Below are 20,011 nucleotides of genomic sequence, written 5' to 3' on the forward strand. Positions count from 1 at the left end.
ACGACAGACAGAAAGCTCCAGAGTTGTTTAAAGAATGAAAGCCAGTAAACAGGAGCGACCTAGAAGTTATTTCTTGTACTAACACTTTTTTCTTTTAGTAAGACAAACGTTGTGGTTTTTAAAAGATGTTTCCCACCTAACAACAGTTTTGACTGCACACTTCAGTCTTCTTCAGAGCGTAATCGGACTTTCTGCTGCCGTGTCATTTGTTGTGTCAAAACTGTCGGCAGGTATGTAAAAAATATCTTTAAAAACCATAATGTTTGTCTTACTAAACGAATATTAGTTTATCACAAAGACAAATTTAGCCAATTAAATATATTGTTCCTTGTACCCCTAAGAAGCCACGGCATCTTTTTGTTTTACTCTAACATCAGGTGAAACAGGCTAGAGGCTAACATTGAGCTAACAATGCTAACGGTGAATTAAGCAAATAGTCGACTTTAAAATATCTCAAGCTTCTTTTTTCAATTACCAACAACTGGATATTACACTGAAATGTGTGTGTGATGTGAATAATGAGTCAATCGTGGCGTTTTACTTCCTTAAATTATTCGTTCAGATTTATAACAGCAAGCTAACTGCAAGACGGTAAACAACCACAATCCCTGCAATGCCAGAGACAAACTACCATGCTTTCAACACAGCCTGACAACTGACTACGACGTACACATTAAAACAAACAAACAATCACATACAGTTAAAAGAACAATGGGAAAACCAAACGGGCAAAGTACAAGAGGTTTAAAATTAAGCAGCCAAAATGGAACGAAGGAAGGCTAGACTTGATACTAAAACCAAGGTTTAAGAGTTAAAGAAGCCAGATCATGTTATTTTAACCCTCCCACTGTCTTTATGGGTGACCCCGCCAGGAAAGTTGACCACTGAGCAGGATTGATGGTTTATCCCTTGAGATCCACGTGGTAGGGGTGAGGTAGTGCTCACTCCTCACCCCGCCACGTGGACCTCAAGGGATAAACCATCAACGCTGTTCAATGGTCAACTTTCCTCACAGGGTCACCCATAAAGACAGTGGGAGGGTTAAACCTTTGGGAGCAAAGGTAGGCGCAATACATGATGAAATATTACCGTTGGCACCACTGAGATGTCACCTTATCTTAAATACAAGTTATTTTCATCAGCCTGAATTTGAATCCAGAACTGAAACGATTTGTTTTAGCTAAGCTCAGCCCACGCCTGCTCCGACAAAACGCACCTACAACAGCGTCTTTGGCCCGATAGCAGTTGTGTTGGCCTTGGTAGTCCAGCAGTTTAAGCGCCTGCCTTCCACCTTGTTTTGCCATGTGCTGACACCGGTTCGACTCCCGGTGGGGTCCATGGTACTTTATTCATCCAGCTGAAGCAGATTTAATCTTTTTCTTATTTTACGCTAAATATTTTGTGTGTCTAAAGATCACTGAATTTGGTTGTTTCCAAACAGCATTCTAGTTGATCTACTCTGCTCACCTCACATGGACTCACACTGGCTACATAAACAATGAAAGCTGAAAACACACTAGTCCTTACATTTTAAACAGTTTACCAATAAAGGGTTGAAAACAACCGTCTGGCAAGAGAAGCTAAAACATAAGTAGAAAAGTTACTGCTGAGAGCGGGAGGTGAACCTTCACCGGCCCAGCACTGAAACAACGGGACTAGAGTTACAGAACAGCCGCCTAACAACATGTCCTGAGCTGGCCATTACGTGCATCTCTGTAGACAGGACCTGTGGTTTTTACCCTGTGGTAGGGGCAGCAGCAGCTCAACAGGTTGAGCGGGTTGTCCAGTAATCGGAAGGTTGCAGGTTCGATCCCGGCTCCGGACAGAGAATTCTGCTGTTGTGTCCTTGGGCAAGACACTTAACCCACCTTGCCTGCTGGTGGTGGTCGGAGGGACCGGTGGCGCCAGTGCTCGGCAGCCTCGCCTCTGTCAGTGCGCCCCAGGGCAGCTGTGGCTACATCGTAGCTCATCACCATCAGTGTGTGAATGTGTGTGTGAATGGATGAATGATACACTGTAGTGTAAAGCGCTTTGGAGTCCTTACTCTGAGAGGCGCTACACAAGTGCGGGTCATTTATCATTTACAGTGGTGTTTTATCCTGAATGCAGAAGTCGTTTGTCAGAATCTCCAGGTTTCAGAACCGAGACCAGAGCAGATTCAGGGGGAGGAGAAACGTCGGGTGATGCAAGTGGGCCACTTTCTCCTGGATGCAGGAAAAATCTTTACATGGACCAAACTGAAGCTGAGGCAGGAAAATACACGAAAGCAGCCAAAAACGGGTTTGGGGGTATTTCTAATGAGGAAATGACAATATCACAAGGTAAGAAGCTGCAAAAAGAGGATTTTTCATTATATGGAACGTTCAAAGCCAAGGAAAAATTGTGCGTTTTAAGATGCTATTTAAAAAGCACGATTAAAGGCGCTTGGCTAGCATGGAGAGGCAGGGTTTCAGTGCACAGAGAGAGAAGGCCCTTTCCCCACAGGTTTTAGAACGTGCCTTAGGAACGGTGAGGCGGAGCTGACAAGCTACTGTAGAAAGTGTGGGAAGTTCTCCCTACTGTTAAACAACTCAGTTTCAATTCAATTCAAGTTTATTTATAAAGCACCAAGTCAGGACCAGAGTCGTCTCAAGGACCTTCACACAGTAAACAACACCGGTCAGGTCATTAAGCCAATCAGTAGCAAGTTTCCTATATAAGGAACCCAGCAGGTTGCATCGAGTCACTGACTAGTGTCAGTCTTCACAGCAATCCTCATACTAAGCAAGCATGCAGCGACAGTGGAGAGGAAAACTCCCTTTTAACAGGAAGAAACCTCCCAAGACTGCTAATGGTAAATGGCCTGTATTTGATATAGCGCCTTCTACAGCCCTGGAACCCCCCAAGGTGCTTCACAACACAATCAGTCATCCACCCATTCACACCAAGGTGGTGATGAGCTACGCTGTAGCCACAGCTGCCCTGGGCCACACTGACAAGAGGCGAGACTGCCATCCACACTGGTCCCTCCTACCACCACACGAAGGCAAAGTGGGTTAAGTGTCTTGCCCAAGGACACAACGGCAGCGACAGCTTGAGCGGGGCTCATTACAGGGCGAGCACTTAACTCCTGTTCCACCATCGCCCCTAATGGCAGGTATGACAATGTATTTAGCTACTTGTCTTTACTTGTCATCCAGAATCTTCCGGTGCTGATCTGTAACTAGCGACAGCGATGAAACTCGTGGTGCGGGAGTGAGAGAATCGTTTATCCTTAGAAAAATGGACTGCAGTAACCAATTTTGACCACACGTCCTACTTAATTCTTACATACGGCACCTTTAATTCGTCTTATTTAAAAAGGCTGTAGAATATTAAATAACATGTGATTACGGTCGTAATTTTTGCTTCAATAAATCCGCATTTTCCTCATTGCTCAACACGACGCTCCCAACACAATCCTGAGGTGCCAGCTCCTGAGGAGGTTGTCCCCATCATCTGCTTCTCACCTGTGGTAGGGCTCCCGCCTGTATTTTTTCATCGTGAGACCGTCCATGTTGGCGGGCAAGTCTGCATAATTCTGCAATCTGTCACTCCATGAAGTGGTCATCTTGAAATCCTTTCAGCGTCTGGAGAAAACGAGGAAAACAACACAAGAGAACAATTTAGCCTGAAGTTCAGATGTTATGAAATGTGTTTCTGCCAAACAATAACTTGGTAAGTGGTCTGCATTTAAATAATGCAGAGCTCTGCAACCCCCAAGGTACTTTACAATACACCAGACATTCATCCCAGAAAACAGTGTGAAGATAAACTTTCTGTTGTAGTTTGAGCTTTAAAAAACTGGTTTGGAAGAGCTCGCGATAAAACTGGATGTGTTTTGGAAGCGTTTAGCCTGAGTTTTCCAATTAAATTCAGTCTTAAAAACGGCAACCATCGTCTAACTCTTAGCATCACGAGCTATCGTATTGTCTCTCCTGTATTGTGCAATAGATCATATCACTAGATTCTCCAATGCACATCCCTATCACATGGTTAATTACACGTACAATTATATGGTTATTTGCAGCAGAATTTAGCTGCTGGGTTTTCTAATCAAAACAGAAAATTCAACGAAAACTGCAGGTTGTTTTGAGGTTTTGCAACTGGCCCAGTTGAGACTAGCTGGGACATCAGAATCAGTGTTTTTTTATGGAGCTAGGATTGGGACAATATTCAATGTAACTTGTACCAAGTTTTGTAACTTGGAACATGTTTCATGACATGTAACTTTGGATTCGTAACTTGTGACTTTAGTTTTCTAACTTGTAATTCTCAGTTTGTACTTGTATTTCTTGTTTTGTAACAGGAAATTTTCATTTTGTACATTTACTACACATTTTGTAACATCAAACATTCATTCAGAAACATGAAACTTTCGGTTTTTACCTAGCAGACTTCCAAAATAAAAAAAATCAATGTACAAGTTTGAAATCAAAACTCTCAAAACACACATTTCATTCTACAGGTACAAACCTCAAATCTACAGTGTTACAAATCATTTTGTCTCAATTCTAGTGTCAGTGGGAGGAACTTGGGTGGAACCAATGAGAGCACGAGTCTTAGCTACCAATCACGTTTCTCGAATTCCTGTCCAATCATTGGGAGAGGAGGGCAGGGTTCTGTCAGAGCTGTAGAGAGTTACGACACTCCAACAGACTCCTATGGAAAGAATGGAATGCGGGAGTCACGTGGTTCATGTAGCTTCGAATAGTTCCAAACAGCCCCCGCTGCTGCATTGACCGTAGTTCATTTTCAGTGTTACAGAAGGATTTTCTCCAGTAAGTTGATGAAATGTCATCATTTTGTTGCATTGTGAAGCGTTAGCTAACCGCTTCGTAACAAAATAAGCCAGCGATGATATTTTATGTTGCCAGTTTTAGCTAGATAACCTTTAATGAGTTAATTGTGTGCAGCTTGTTGACTGTGAGCAGGAGGACGAGCTGTAGACGGGTTTATTTCAGTTTGTTTGATTCTACGTTTTAAAAATATTCCCCACAGTTTTAAATAGGTTATAAACTTTTTACATTATTAATTTTATTTGGGATTTTTTGTACAATACGTTGCTGGTTGCTGTATCAACACGAACATGCATCAGAAATGGAAGCACAAATGGAGAGACCAATAATAAAGAAAATGTGATTGTGAAGACAATAGAGCTGAAACAACTAATCGATTTAATCGATTATAATCGATTATTAAAGAAGTTAACAACTTTTTTAGTCATCGATTAGTTGTTTAATAATCACATTTAACCGCATAAAGTCTATTTTTACCACAATCTGACATCGGTTACAATCAGTTAAATTTGCCGCCAGTGTGTGGCAGTAATGAGCCACTGATCTACCAGTGGGGCCGTAGAAGAAGAAACGAGCCAATAAGTGCCCTCGGTTTTCGTGACGTATCACGTTACTGACGCGCATCTTGGTTTGAGAGATGGCGGAACAAGTAGAAATACGGAAGAAAAATAGAAGTGACAAAACTGAAGAGAAACCCCGGACAAAAACCTCACGAGTATGGGAGCACTTCACTCTAGATGCCATGAAAAGACGGGTGACCTGCAAAATATGCAAAAACCATCTAGCATGGCACGGAAGCACGACGTCCCTAAGTGAACATTTGAGACGAAAACATGTGGGGGCTGATGCAGCAGAGGAAGCGCCAGCCCGGTAAGTAACAGAAAATAAACAATCTAAATATACTACACGCAGATCAAATTTGGGACTTAGTGTTTTAGCTGAGTTCGTTATAGTGGATGTTAAACATGTTTTTTTGCTGCGTCAGTCTACGGTGTTCTACTTCTGATTGACTAAATGCAATCGTGAATCTCCTCCGTGTTGTGTATCATGCTCTTGCCAAATTTAGCACGTCTGTTTATAAGAATGTTCTCGTTAAGAGAAAAACGGCACAAACCCATAACTATGTTCCTCATTCAAAAAAGGACAACTCCGCGGAGAAAAATATACAGACGAGCTTTGTCCAGGTGAATATAACGCGGCATAGTTGTACGCTTTCAATTTTTAAATACAGGAGAAATTCAGAAAGTCATTTTTTACTATTAAAAGGCTGTTTTACTATCTAATGCTGTAAAACGCCTCACAACACATTTTTATCATGTTTCGTAATTATTTAATAATTTTCAGTTAATAACAGTGACTGCAGCAAACTGCTGAAGCATGAGACAAACAGGATTACGAACGTAAGAAAATATGTTGTTCTGTTTTGTGGACTCAAGTAATAAGAATAGAATTACGATATTTCAAGAACAGTAGTCGAACACAATAACTTAAAAAAATTAAACATTTTCCATAAAACTGCTCATTTCCACTTGCTTTATAATATTAGCATTTGCTATTTTGTTATTAAGTAAGGAATGACAAGAAATAAGAATTAACAATAACACAACTTTCATAAATGTCAAAGAGTAAATAAAACAAAAATCTTATGTAACCATTAAATGTTAAACTGTGTTGTGTGTCCATCTTCATGTTTTCATAGTGGCTGAGCGGAGAGCTGACCAGGAACAACGGTGGTGATTTCTGTCCATTTACTGCGGAGGTGCTCCGGCGTCCGGTGAAAATAGGATCGATTCTATTTTTGCCGGACGCCGGAACAGAGGGCGGCGCACGGCGCCGCACTGCCGGAGCACGGCCGCAGTAGTGGAATTGCTCTGATTGACTACAACGGGACCGATTTTGCTCCGGCGTTCGTGTCGGAGCGGAGGTAGTGGAATTTAGGGGTTAAATTTATTAAATGCTTATATTAGAGCAGTGTGTTGCATTACTACATCAAATTTATTTCTATAATATATTATAGTAATGTATGTGGTCTTAATGTGTTCTACAGTGTGTTAGGACTGTCGTATTCCTGTAATGTAGAACAGTCACGGGTGTTTGTCTTCCTACAAATGGTCGGAAAAATATAAATAGGCTACTTTGTGAAGGAGTTAGGACATAATATATAATATAATATATATTATTCAATAATTACCACAAATCGCCAGGTGAAATGTGATTATATTAAATGTTTGTGATTTGTCCCACCATACGCCGTTCAAACTGACTTACGGCACTGGGATTTTTGGAACTGAGAGCTCCATGAACCACGTGACCGCGAGTCGGCGAGTTCAAAGAGTGTCGTAACTCTCTCTTTCTACAGCTCTGACAGAACCCTGCCCTCCTCTCCCAATGATTGGACAGGAATTCGAGAAACGTGATTGGTAGCTAAGACTCGTGCTCTCATTGGTTCCACCCAAGTTCCTCCCACTGACGCTAGAATTGAGACAAAATGATTTGTAACTGTAGATTTGAGGTGTGTACCTGTAGAATGAAATGTGTGTTTTGAGAGTTTTGATTTCAAACTTGTACCTTGATTCTTTTATTTTGGAAGTCTGCTAGGTAAAAACCAAAAGTTTCATGTTTCTGAATGAATGTTTGATGTTACAAAATGTGTAGTAAATGTACAAAATAAAATTTGATTTTACTAAATAAAAAATACATGTACAAAATGAAAATTTCCTGTTACAAAACAAGAAATACAAGTACAAAATGAGAATTACAAGTTAGAAAACTAAAGTCACAAGTTACGAATCCAAGGTTACATGTCGTTAAACATGTTCCAAGTTACAAAACTTGGTACAAGTTACATTGAATATTGTCCCAATCCTAGCTCCATAGTTTTCTACACTGAAGCCATTAAGCCGGCTTCCTACTGCAAGTTAAATATTAACTGTTCATAGTTCTGCAGAATCAGAACTGTCACAGCTTGTGAGCGTTTTCCAGAGCAGATGACCGTCTTAATCCAAAATAAGAGGAAACTGAGATTAGCGAGTAGTTTACAGCGGAGATTTTATGTTCATGGTGCAAGCTGCAAATAAGATTGCACTGATTTAATCAATGCTTGTTTATCAGGAAACACCCAACTGTAAAACACAAGCAAGGTCAGGTGGTGTGACTTCATAACAATAATCTGACCAAGGCTTGGTTGAGAAGATCACATCTAAATAAATCAAGAGCAAATGATGATTTTATCTCCAACGTGTGTGTGTGTGTGTGTGTGTGTGTGTGTGTGTGTGTGTGTGTGTGTGTGTGTGTGTGTGTGTGTGTGTGTGTGTGTGTGTGTGTGTTCTCTTTTTCTGCTGACTCGAGCATTGTGTTGAGTCTGGAGAGGAAGGAAGGGCGCAGATAGCTTTCTGCTTCACAAGTTAGCTTCAATGTTCTGTCAATAACCCAAAACAGCAGCTAGACCACAGCTATGACGCGTCTCTAACTGGCCTTTTCTGGCTCGAGGAAGCATCCTTTAGTCAGTCAGGAGACTGTCTTCTGTGGCTAGTCTTTAAGGAACGTTGGTCCCTGGGTGACAGCCGAGGGGGTCTAGAGGATCCGAAGCGGTCCCAGCGGTTTTAAATCACTCGTTTGCACTAATATCCAGACGTGTTTTAGTCGTTAGTGGCTTCAGTTCGCCACGAGAACACCTTGTTCATACGGTGTTAACGTCTCCAAGCTGCCTAGCTCTGAGCTAGCAGTCCTCTAAAGCAAACGAAGGAGAAGTAGAGATGAAAAAGTGGTCCAGGCGGAAATATTTCATCATTTTTCTTAAGAAAACGAAAACAAAAGCCGTTGTAACCGTCTCTTTTCCGCTGTGCCCGACAAAAGCGTACTCACCTCCGAGATCCTGAAGAAAATAAATGCGCTGTTAGTCTGCGCATGCGCTGTAGCTGTGTGAGAGTCAAAACACAAAAATGCTACGAGGCTGTGCGCGAAGGCAGGCTGCAGCCGAGTCTTCCTGCTCCACTCACTCTCTAACGGCTCCGCGAGCCGCCAGCTGTTGTTATGAAAGCTCCGGAGAGGGAGGGCTAAGGCAAGCCTAGCGGTCATATAGCGAATATACGTATAAAGCTGTTCCCAGGGAAAACAAGACGTCTCAGCTAAGAAACTGCGCAGATCCCTCAAGCTCCCACGTTTCTGGTGTATCCTACTGAATAGACATGTATATCTCTTCTTCCAGGTCAAAATTAACATGTTGCCCTACCGAGAATGCAATCTGTCCCACCCAGAATTCAGTCTAATTCAATCAACTTTATTTCTATAGCACCGAATCTCACCTAGAGTCGTGTCAAGGACCTTCACACAGTAACTAGTACAGGTCGTTAAGCCAATCAGTAAAAAGTTTTCTATGTAAGGAACCCAGCAGGTTGCATCGAGTCACTGACTAGTGTCAGAGTCTTTACAGCAATCCTCATACTAAGCAAGCATGCAGCGACAGTGGAGAGGAAAACTCCCTTTTAACAGGAAGAACCTCCAGAGGATCCTGGCTCAGTATAAGCAGCCATCCTCCACGACTCACTGGGGATGGAGAAGACAGAGCGTGCGCACACACACACACACACACACACACACACACACACACACACACACACACGCACGCACACACACACAGAGCATATATGTGTTATGAACTGTTATGTACATAATGACAACAAACCTGATTTGATTTGTTCCCATGCCTGCATACATTGTCAGTAGATATTCGTAACAGATAAACTTTTTTGTCTTTATCTGAGTAAATCTGCAAATAATTCAACAGTAGTAGTAGCACATTCAATGTCAAAGAGAGTAAAAAGTTATTATCAGGAGAGGGAGAATGTTTATGTGGTCAGCAGCAGTGTGTTAGCCGATGGCCTCCTCCATGAGGCCACCACAGCTCAGCAGAACATCTTTGTAGCTTATTCTGGTGAGAAAAACACTTAGAGAGAAAATAAAGTTAACAGCTGAAATAGCAGGAAGTAATACAGTTAAAGAGCAGATTGTAGAAGAAAGTAGTTGAGTGTGGAAAGTGGTCAGTGTATCCTCCAGCAGTCTAAGCCTATAGCAGCATAACTACAGAGATAACTCCAGATAACCTAGCTTTTTAGATCGAGGCATGTTGGAGGCAGGGCACGGGAAAACCATGTTTACCAGCTGCATTCCCTACGCTCCACCTCCCTCTACTCCACCACTCGTCCAAACCTAAGCTAACATAACTCAGAATTTTACCATAAGCTCTATAAAAATAAAAACTATTTTAACCCTCTCAGGCTCAAAATAAGTTTTGATAAAAGGACGAACAACTAAGTCCTTCAGGGGTTCTTCTGAGTTAAAATATTTATGAAATACATATGTGGAGTAACCAGGTAGGTTTTAACATTGCTAATCTGCAACGCCTGCCTCCAGAGGGTTAAGTCTGGTCTTCAAAGTAGATAAGGTGTCTGCCTCACAAGCTAAACCTGGGAGCTGGTTCCACAGGAAAGGAGCCTGATGACTAATGGGACTTTAAACGTCACAAAAACAATCTTAGGCTCTACTTTTCCCTTTGCTTAGTACTTGTGTTGCTCGCTGTCCGCATGCTTTTGCTGTCCGATATGGTAGATCCGTGTGATCGGAGGCTCCTCCCCCTTTCGGTCAGCTCACGAGTCCATGAACGGGGCTATAAAAGGTATTTTCTGGTCCGCTTCGCCTCACGCTCTGAATCACACATATGTTGTACTTCAGTTTAAATGAAAAGTAATCATGTGAGTTTCGACTATGTCTGTCATAATCAGAAACGTATTAACTTGTAAAAATTAGCGATTAAAATAACTGCAAATGAGACGTGTCATGTGTGACATCACAGCAGAACCTCCTCTCGCCCAGCGTGGCTGCTGCTGACCACACGGCCAGAGTTTTAGTGGTTTTCTCCACGTTTAATGCTCCTTCTGTCGTCCAGGAAGAAGTAAACTCACAGACATTTTTCTTCTCCGTGTGCGGTTGAATATGTCAGTCTGGTGAGACGAGCAGTTGTAATCCTCCTCACTTTTTCATACAAAGCCTATAAAGCAACTTTTGCTGCCTGTTGAAAACAAGCGCTTTCTTGTCATCAGAACGTGTCTTTAAAATTCACAGATGGGCTTTTCTTTGAGACATGAGCAGATAGAGGTACTTCTTCTGTTTCTTTGACAGTGAACGTGACCCAGGAGACTGATTTTCCTCAAACATTCAAGATTCAATTAAAAGGGGTAGTGGAGCAGCGCAGACATAGACACCAACACTGGAAACATACAATTATCGTTCAATGTGAGTGGTTCATGATAGCAGGTGTCTAGTTACGTATATGTGCACACATATGTGTGCAACTACATTCACCCTCGCATACACGTGGCCTATGAGCATGGACGCAATTGTTTTGGGGGGGGGGGGGGGGTACCCCCCACTTTTTCCAAAGTCAAGTTTTGACCCCTGCACTTTTTACCATCCAAAAATAATATTACGCTATATTAAATTGACACAGGTTGAGCTCTAGGACCAAGCGGAAAACAACCGTTTGTGTTGAAGCCTGTTTCCCATTAGAGCATACTGTAAAGATGCCCCCCCCCCCCCCCCCGTTCCCCCCCCCCACTTCTAAAGTGAAAATTACATCCATGCCTGTGAGTTGAGAAGAAGTACAGCTCAAGGAACAAAGGAGCTCCTCCTCCTCTGTGTCTTACAGCCTGGGCGCCGGAGTCGGCGGGCACCGTGAGGTGTGTAAGGGATCTCTGATGATTCTCGGTGCTAAGCTGCCTGTGTGCTGGTCACATTGTGATGTTAAGATTCGTCTTTGGGAGTCCAAAGATCCAAGAGCACACGTTGACAGTATTATGTAGGCTTTTTCTTTGCTGCAGGCTGATACAGTGGAACCAGCAGGTGAAGGAGAACGTGATGACACTCTCTGTGAAGGAGTAGTAAAAGCTATTGTTCCCGACTCCAGGGAGTTTAGCTTTCTCGGGAGGTAGGGTCGTTGCTGGCACTTCCTGAGACTTTCCTCTGTGTTCGAGGCAAACTTCAGGAGGTGATCAAAGATGGTCCCCAAATATTTATACTCCTCTACCAGCTCCACGGGGATGATGGTGGTGGTAGTAGCAGTAGGTCTCTGCTTGTTGGAGAAGGTCACCACCATCTTCTTGGTTTTACTGACACTAAGTTTCAAGCATGCAGTGTCACACCAGTCCACAGATTCCGGCAGGATCCGTCCATGGTATGCGGCAGAGCCTGATATGTCAAGTAGTTCTTTGCTCTGATTGGTCCTGGTGCTGTCCAGTTGTGTGCAGAGCTATGATATGGTGCAGAGACAGTTTGACAGACAACCGTAGATGCCACCCCTACTGAGCTGTGTGTCTGGGCTGTCGCCAGACTATGTTCACATGTAGAGGATGGCTAACCAGGCTACAGTACGAGAAACATTTATGTAATTTTTGTCCGTATTTTTGCATAATGACCTTTCAGTTCCAAATATCTGGAATCACAACAAAGTTAGCAGCCATGATGAATACACTTGTCTTGGAGACATGGTGCAGAGTCCTTGAATTAAATAACAGGATTGTTATTTACTATTAAAAGAAATTAATTAATATCAAAAAGATTGTCAAACATTAATTTCATGACTCATCTAACGGAAATTTGCAAACACCAGGAGCCTTCTCCTTAGGATTTTAAATCACACCTTGAAGCCCACTTTTATCAGCTTGCTTTCCCACAGCATTACACTGGCTTTTATATTTTTATCACTTGTATGAAAGTTTTTAATTGCTTTTATTTGTCTATTTTTCTTTTTACTGATTTTTATTCATCATCTTGTTTTTCTTACTACGCTGGTGTTTATGTCCTGTTAGGCACCCTGGGCCTCCGCTGAAGGGGCAGAAGATGCTTTATGAATAAACTATCAAAGTAATTACTATCAATCAATCAATCAATCAATCAATCAATCAAATTGATTTATAAAGCGCTTTTCAAACAAAGTGCTACTCAAGGAGTGCTTTACAAAATGACCCCAGATTCCCATAACAGGTTAAAAACATTAACAGACATATGCAAGCACACACACACACACACACACACACACACACACACACACACACACACACACACACACACACACACACACACACAAGTAAAAATTATATTTGGCTGAGTCCAGATGAGCCAAGTAAGGTAACGCAAGGAAACGCCATCAGAGGAGCCGTCTGCCCCGGCAGCATCAGGTCTTCCACACTGTCAGGGCGCTCAGTGGAGGGGGAGCATAGACCCCACCTGCAGAGCGCCCAGGAAGCTACAGTTGACCACTGCTCCCGGGGCAGAGGGCCCCTACAGAGGAAACACTGGATTAAAATGAGTAAAAATATTAATAGTACTAATATTAACTACTAATATAAAAAGATACTTTCAGTACCCTCAGCGTTGTTGTTTGAACATGGAACAAGAGAAAAGAACCAGTGGCAGAAACTACAATATATGATACAATGGCTTGTCCAAAGTTCCTTGGTGCCACGTGACCCTGTATGACGATCCGATTTTGCATTAATTATTGAATAAGATGGGAGAAATAAATCGCATTAGGCTGTCGTAATGTTAATGACAGACATTTAAACACACGAAGGCACGTTTACATCTGTCTAATACGTTTTATCAAAACTATAAATAATTATTATTTATAATCAAAAGGATCCTTTCAGCCATACTGAGCCCCCAGCTTCAGAAATCACAGCTGATTTTATTACGTCAAACCCAATCTCAGTCAAATCAGAAAGCAAGTTAATAAAGTTTCACAGCGAACGAACCTTTATGAATCACTACGCTTCCCGTGTGTCACCAGAGAGGCCTCATAAAATCAGCTTTGAGTAAATGACGCGTCATTCTGTCATGTTTTAATCATCATTAAAGATTCCAGCCGTTTCTGTTCGGTCTATGCTGAGTTTGGACAGCAGGGGGAAGCAAAAGCTATCTTTGGACTGGGATTTGTTTGGACCAGAGCGGAAGTAAGTGAATTATTAACATTTGTGTTGGGCCTATGGTGATGATGACATCGACATGTTTGCTTTTAGCAGACGCACTAAAGCTTAAGCCTCTACTTGCTGCACCTAAATGTTCATTTTTCTCAGATTATGTGATTTTATTATTTAGCTCTCAGGTGAGCCAATGTGTGTTAGGTGTGAGGAAAACGCGTTTCCTCATGACGCGTCTTCGTCCGTTACCTTATGCATTATTATTTATTATGACGAGCACGTTTAGATTTATATCTCCTTTACGTGTGACGTAAACAGCACCGTCACTGAAATATTTGGTTTCTTATTTTGATTTGCGCAGCATCCGTGCGCCAAAACAAGTTTGACAGCGTTTTGACGCAGTTCCACCATAATTTACATGTTTAGGAGGAGATTTTGCGACTATTTGAATTGAAGCTGAACTTTCTGACGCTTGCACACCGAACCGAGCCCGGATGTGACCAGCACACATTAATTAGTGATTGGGTCGATCCCGCTATATAAGGAGGCGCGCCCACCGCTGCGTCCTTTCTCAGCGCAGTAAAGATGAGCTACGGATCTGAAGGCTTCTCCTCTTCCTCTTACCGGAGGATTTTCGGGGATTCTCCCCGTTATTCCTCCTCTCCATCGCGCACAGCGATGAGCGTCTCCACTCGAGGAGGCTACCGGTCCACCTCTGTGTCCCGAACCAACATCCCGTCCCTGGGTTCGTACGGCCGAAAGTCCGTCCGTTCCTTCTCCATGCCCTTGGAGTCCTTCGATGTGACACAGAGCAGCGTCCTCAACAATGAGTTCAAAATCATCCGCACCAATGAGAAGGAGCAGATGCAAGGTCTCAACGACCGATTTGCGATGTTCATCGAGAAGGTGCGCAACTTGGAGCAGCACAACAAAGTCCTAGAGACGGAGCTGATTGCGCTGCGCCAGAGGCAGGCAGAACCGTCCCGACTGGCCGAGCTGTACCAGCAGGAGATCCGCGAACTTCGCTCCCAGCTCGAGGAGCTGAACGGGGAGAAGTCCCAGCTGTTGATCGAGAGAGACAACATCGACGACGATCTGCAGAAACTGCGAGGGAAATACGAGGATGAGTTCCGCGCCCGAGAAGAGGCAGAGGCGACCCTCAAGGCTTTCAAGAAAGACGTGGACGATGCCACCATGGTGCGCCTGGACCTGGAGAAGAAAGTGGAGTCCCTCCTGGACGAGATCAACTTCCTCAGGAAAGTGCACGACGAAGAGGTGGCCGAGCTGACGGAAATGATCCAAGCTGCTCAGGTGTCCGTGGAGATGGAGGTCTCCAAGCCAGACCTCACCTCCGCCCTCAAGGAGATCCGCGGCCAGTACGAGTCCATGGCCTCAAAGAACCTGCAGTCCGCCGAGGAGTGGTACAAGAGCAAGTTCGCGGACTTGTCCGAGCAGGCCAACCGGAGCAACGAGACCATCCGGGCCAGCAGGGAGGAGATGAACGAGTTCAGGAGGCAACTGCAGTCCAAGACCATCGAGATAGAGAGTCTGAGGGGGACCAACGAGTCTCTGGAGAAGCAGCTGCGGGAGATGGAGGACAGACACAGCATGGAGATCGTGGGATATCAGGTACTTTTGTTCTTAAAGACGCTTTAAAACATGATTTCACTCTAAATGAAGCATTTTGTTATTTTATTTGTTGGCGCAGAACTGAGAAGCAGCAGCTGTGTGTCTCTGTCCGTGGTGCTGAAGCTCTCCCCTGAGAACTGACAACGCCCACTGCTGCCTGCATGCAAATGAATCATTTCTGTCTAATCATCAAATTCATGTCTCAGCCCAGACATCTCTCTCATAGCCTCAGGAGTTGAACAGCGGAGGGAGCAAAGTTGCACCAGTAAACATGATTTAAAACTCGGAAATGTTGAGTTCTGGTCTGATGTCGTTGCTCAGGAAAGCATGGCAGAGCTGGAAAACGAGCTTAGGACCACCAAGAGTGAGATGGCTCGACATCTGAGGGAATATCAGGATCTGCTGAATGTCAAGATGGCTCTGGACATCGAGATTGCAGCTTACAGGTAGAATTAATCAGGTGTTTAGAACAATAATAGAATTGAAACCCCCAGATGATTGTTTAACTGTCATCCTTCCTTTTCTGTAGGAAACTACTGGAGGGAGAGGAGACCCGCATTGGGACAGGCATTGCCTATCCGGGCATGGGGGGTGGGCAGAACTACAACTACCAGACCCGCATTTTCACCAGCTCTGGCAAGACCTCCAAGAAGGAGGCCAAAGAGGAGGAGCAGCAGCTGAACAAGTCCAGCGGCAAAGTGTCCCAGCGTGAAGTTTATGAGGAGACGGTTGTCAGCACCAAGAAGATGGAGAAGCAGCAGGAAGAGGTCCCGACCAGTCAGAATAACTAGAACCTGCCCTCGTCCCGTTTAGCTTTGATTTAAACTCATTGCTCTCGTCACCTGCCATCTTAAACCATAGTAAGTGTGGAAAGTCTGCAGGCAATCCGGGAAGGGAGGAAAGTCTTGTTATACGATAGGGTTTTCATTCTCACTCCATGTAACCATTTCACCATCGGGAAGACGTCTTTGTCTTTTTCACAAAATCCATCAACAACAATCACTAACCTGATCTTTGTCACCAATCTCACAGACGCTCAGTCACTAGATACTCTAGTTACCTGTTTCTACCACAAGCTGTGAGCTACTCTCGTCACACACAAGGAGAGAGAGAGAGAGTGTGTGTGTGTACTTGTACTTAATACATACTGAGGACCATTTTCCATATAATGTGAGAACATTTTTCAAAGTGAGGACAATTTTGAGATCCTCGCTTTTTAAAAAAGCTTACTAGTTGGTTTTAGAAGTCTGGTGTGAATTAAGTTAAAATGAGTATAAGTCTATGGATGGTCCTCACTTTGCTAGAGATACAAGTGTGTGTGTGTGTGTGTGTGTGTGTGTGTGTGTGTGTGTGTGTGTGTGTGTGTGTGTGTGTGTGTGTGTGTGTGTGTGTGTGTGTGTGTGTGTGTGTGTGTGTGTGTGTGTGGTAGTACACATTTAAAAGACGTCATGCATGCTGATGCCGTGTTTGCAGGGACTTGACCCAGATCAGGATTTGATTGGTTGAATGGAAAGTTCAGCATCGTTATTTACACTTTTTAGGAATTACAACTTGTTCTGAATCTTCAGCACATCTTAAATGTTGATCATGTCAACCTAAAGACAGACGCTCATCTTTGAAGCACATAAACTGATAATTAACAGTCTGCACATCCATTTACGGGGGAAATGAGGAAATATGAGTGCTAAAACTGAAAGTTGCCAAATTGTTATATGATAGAAATGGGAAGTCTTTTAACACATATCACTCAGTTAAATATGAAATATTTCAGCACAACTGCATGAGGTTTAGTATGATTTCTCTTTCTGGGCAACGCCTACGCCAGCAGCACTAAAGCCACATCTGGTCTGGTAACGAAACATGGAAACCTGCCAGACTACCATGTGTTGGAAACAACCTGACCTTGTTGTTTATACTTGTGGCCATGACTGAATCAAATGTCTGTTGTAGTTGGACCACATTGGTAGAAATCCTCAACTATGAGACGCGTAGTTTGTGTTTGTTTTATTCTGCTTGTGCACGGCCGGCTCTGACACAGCTATTTCACCATCTTGCTCCACGTCAAGGCGACCAAAGCCTTGTGCACTCACGCTCAGTAACAAGCTGCTCTGGATTTGGTTGTCTTACCCGAAGCATGTGACAAGTATCTTAGTGTGTTTGTATTTCTACACAGTGGCCTATAATACCTGGAACAATAGACGTGGAAGGCATCAGATTCCATACATGTGGTTTATGGGTTGTTGATTTCCAGTGTGAAGCAGTTTTAAAACCGTCTCAGAAGGATGCTGTCAGCGTTGCACGTCACACACAATTGCAATGGATGAAACGTCGGCTGAGCCTGTAGCCTTACACCGTAAACCAAAAACAACATCACTTCTGAATGTACACCTCTGGAAATAATACAACTGTCACCAAACCATAACCAGCTATCAACATTTGACAATAACATAGAACAAGTACTGTAGGATGTGAAATGCCTTAAGACACCAGCAGCTTCTGGTCACGTGTTTGATGTGTCTGATTCAGTCCGGTGCGTCTTTATTATAGCTACCATGCGGACGTTGTAGGGGATGAATGTAGTTGAAATGCTCTTCTCTTTACTGTGACTACTAATGTATTGCTGTGTGACACCATATCAATAAAGACTTGACATTACTGAGGCTGCACACGGTTTTGTTGTGACTTTTTTAGGAGCTGGCTGCAAAAAAGACAATTCAATTCAATTCAATTCAAGTTTATTTATAAAGCGCCAAATCACGACAAGAGTCGTCTCAAGGCACTTCACACAATAAACATTCCAATTCAGGTCAGTTCATTAAGCCAATCAGAAATAATGTTTTCTATATAAGGAACCCAGCAAATTGCATCAAGTCACTGACGAGTGTCAGTGACTATACAGCAATCCTCATACTAAGCAAGCATGCAGCGACAGTGGAGACGAAAAGTCCCTTTTAACAGAAAGAAACCTCCAGAGGATCCTGGCTCAGTATAAGCAGCCATCCTCCACGACTCACTGGGGATCGAGAAGACAGAGCAGGCACACACACACACACACAGACGCACGCACGCACGCACGCACGCACACACACACACACACACACACACACACACACACACGACAAAGTAATGTGTCTATAGTTATATTGTGATTGCTTAGTAAATATTCTATTTGGTGAGAGATAAACTTTATCGTATTTATCCTAGTGGATCTATAATTAAACAGGTAAACTAGTATTAGCACATCCAACATCAAGGAAAGCAAAAAGTTATCATCAGGAGAGGGAGAATGTTTAAGTGATTAGCAGCAGTGTGCTAGACGATGGCCCCCTCCATGAGGCCACCACAGCTCAGCAGAACATCGTTGTTGCTTCTTCTGGGGAGAAAAACACTTAGAGAGAAAGTTAAGTTAAGAGCTGAAATAGCAGGAAATAATACAGTTAAAGAGCAGATTGTAGAAGAACCTTTGTGAGATCTGTTAATAATCCAGTTACTTTAAATATCTCATCTCACTCTTTAGATCCTGATAATTGCACCTTTCTGACTGACTTCCACTAAAACCAAAGGTGCGATGCTCTGGGTTTTAAAGGGACTCATCTTTTGCATCCTTTCATGTTGCCATGTGGGTCTCTACAGCTTCTGCGAACACTGTCCCTTCTTTGGTCAGCTGACATTCTGCATTCAAACGTGTTTTACAAATAAATATGGTATGGCAAGAAAACATCCCTTTGTTTACTGTCAGTGTTTGGTTTCAGAAATTATGTGCCTAAAACAAGCCATCTCAAAAAGCCCTCGATTGTGATGTCACAAACAGGGGAATTGGCATAGGATTGCTTTCGACCTGTTATGCTGGAGGAGCAGCAGCTCGACTCCAAGCCTTTCCCAGATATCGAAGCTTCGCAGCTGATAACAACCTGAGTGGGGGGTGAGTAGGCGTGACCAGCTTTAGCTTGTTATCTTAAAGTGGCAGAGGCCTGAAACGGCTCATTCTGGAAGGTTCTGAATGAAACTGCAGAAATCTGGAGTCAAAGCAAAGCTCACAACCATGATTAGTGATGCGTTTGCCACTGATGGATGGAGGAATGTCGACAAACCCGTTTAAGAATAATCAGCAGACTTACAGGATTCAGTGATGGCCACTCTTTTAGGGTAAAGTCTAACATTGTCTCATACTCTTAAAGAAAAGTAACAGTTACTTTCTCTAGTCCAACATCCTAGACCAGTTCAGGTCATACAGCGCCACCTCCATGACCCATTTTTGAGGTTATCTATTCTTTCCCTCCTCAGGACCACCGTGTCGATTTCTGCTACAGACCTGCTTCTGTACTCGACCCTGACCTTCACACCATAATCCCTCCTCCACGCACGCGGGCCCAAACCTTAAAACCTTGGACCACGTGGGCCGTCTCTGATTTGGTGCTGCGTGCACTTGCATGACGCACATTGCAGACCTTCAATGATTAATACTCCTGCTGTCAGGTTCGATGGGCTGAGCTGGAGTGGTTATGAGACCCAGGCGCGGAGAGAATGGTGGATGGAGACTGATATGTGGCAGCGTGGTAAGTTCTCTTCCCGTATGGTTCGTAGAGTTAGTGT

The 20,011-nt window shown here is 43.4% G+C and overlaps 2 protein-coding genes across 2 annotated transcripts in view; one reads left to right on the top strand and one right to left on the bottom strand.

Annotated features, from left to right (window-relative positions):
- Positions 1 to 8,820, bottom strand: part of nt5c2b (5'-nucleotidase, cytosolic IIb) — a 42,799-nt gene extending 33,979 nt beyond the window's left edge. Inside the window, exons 1-2 of the mRNA XM_070552016.1 lie at positions 8,682 to 8,820; positions 3,489 to 3,608 (exon numbers count right to left, since the gene is read on the bottom strand). Of these exons, the coding sequence (XP_070408117.1) occupies positions 3,489 to 3,589 (101 nt within the window). The 5' untranslated portion in view covers positions 3,590 to 3,608; positions 8,682 to 8,820. The remainder of the gene's footprint in view (positions 1 to 3,488; positions 3,609 to 8,681) is intronic.
- Positions 8,821 to 14,283: 5,463 nt separating this feature from the next.
- Positions 14,284 to 16,348, top strand: inab (internexin neuronal intermediate filament protein, alpha b). Its single transcript, XM_070552654.1, has 3 exons — positions 14,284 to 15,418; positions 15,740 to 15,864; positions 15,948 to 16,348. The coding sequence occupies exons 1-3, from the start codon at positions 14,375 to 14,377 to the stop codon at positions 16,207 to 16,209; spliced, it is 1,431 nt and encodes a 476-aa protein (XP_070408755.1). The 5' UTR covers positions 14,284 to 14,374; the 3' UTR covers positions 16,210 to 16,348.
- The last annotated feature ends 3,663 nt before the right edge of the window (positions 16,349 to 20,011 follow it).

Source organism: Nothobranchius furzeri, chromosome 6, assembly GCF_043380555.1.
Source record: "Nothobranchius furzeri strain GRZ-AD chromosome 6, NfurGRZ-RIMD1, whole genome shotgun sequence".
Classification (NCBI taxonomy): Eukaryota; Metazoa; Chordata; class Actinopteri; order Cyprinodontiformes; family Nothobranchiidae; genus Nothobranchius; species Nothobranchius furzeri.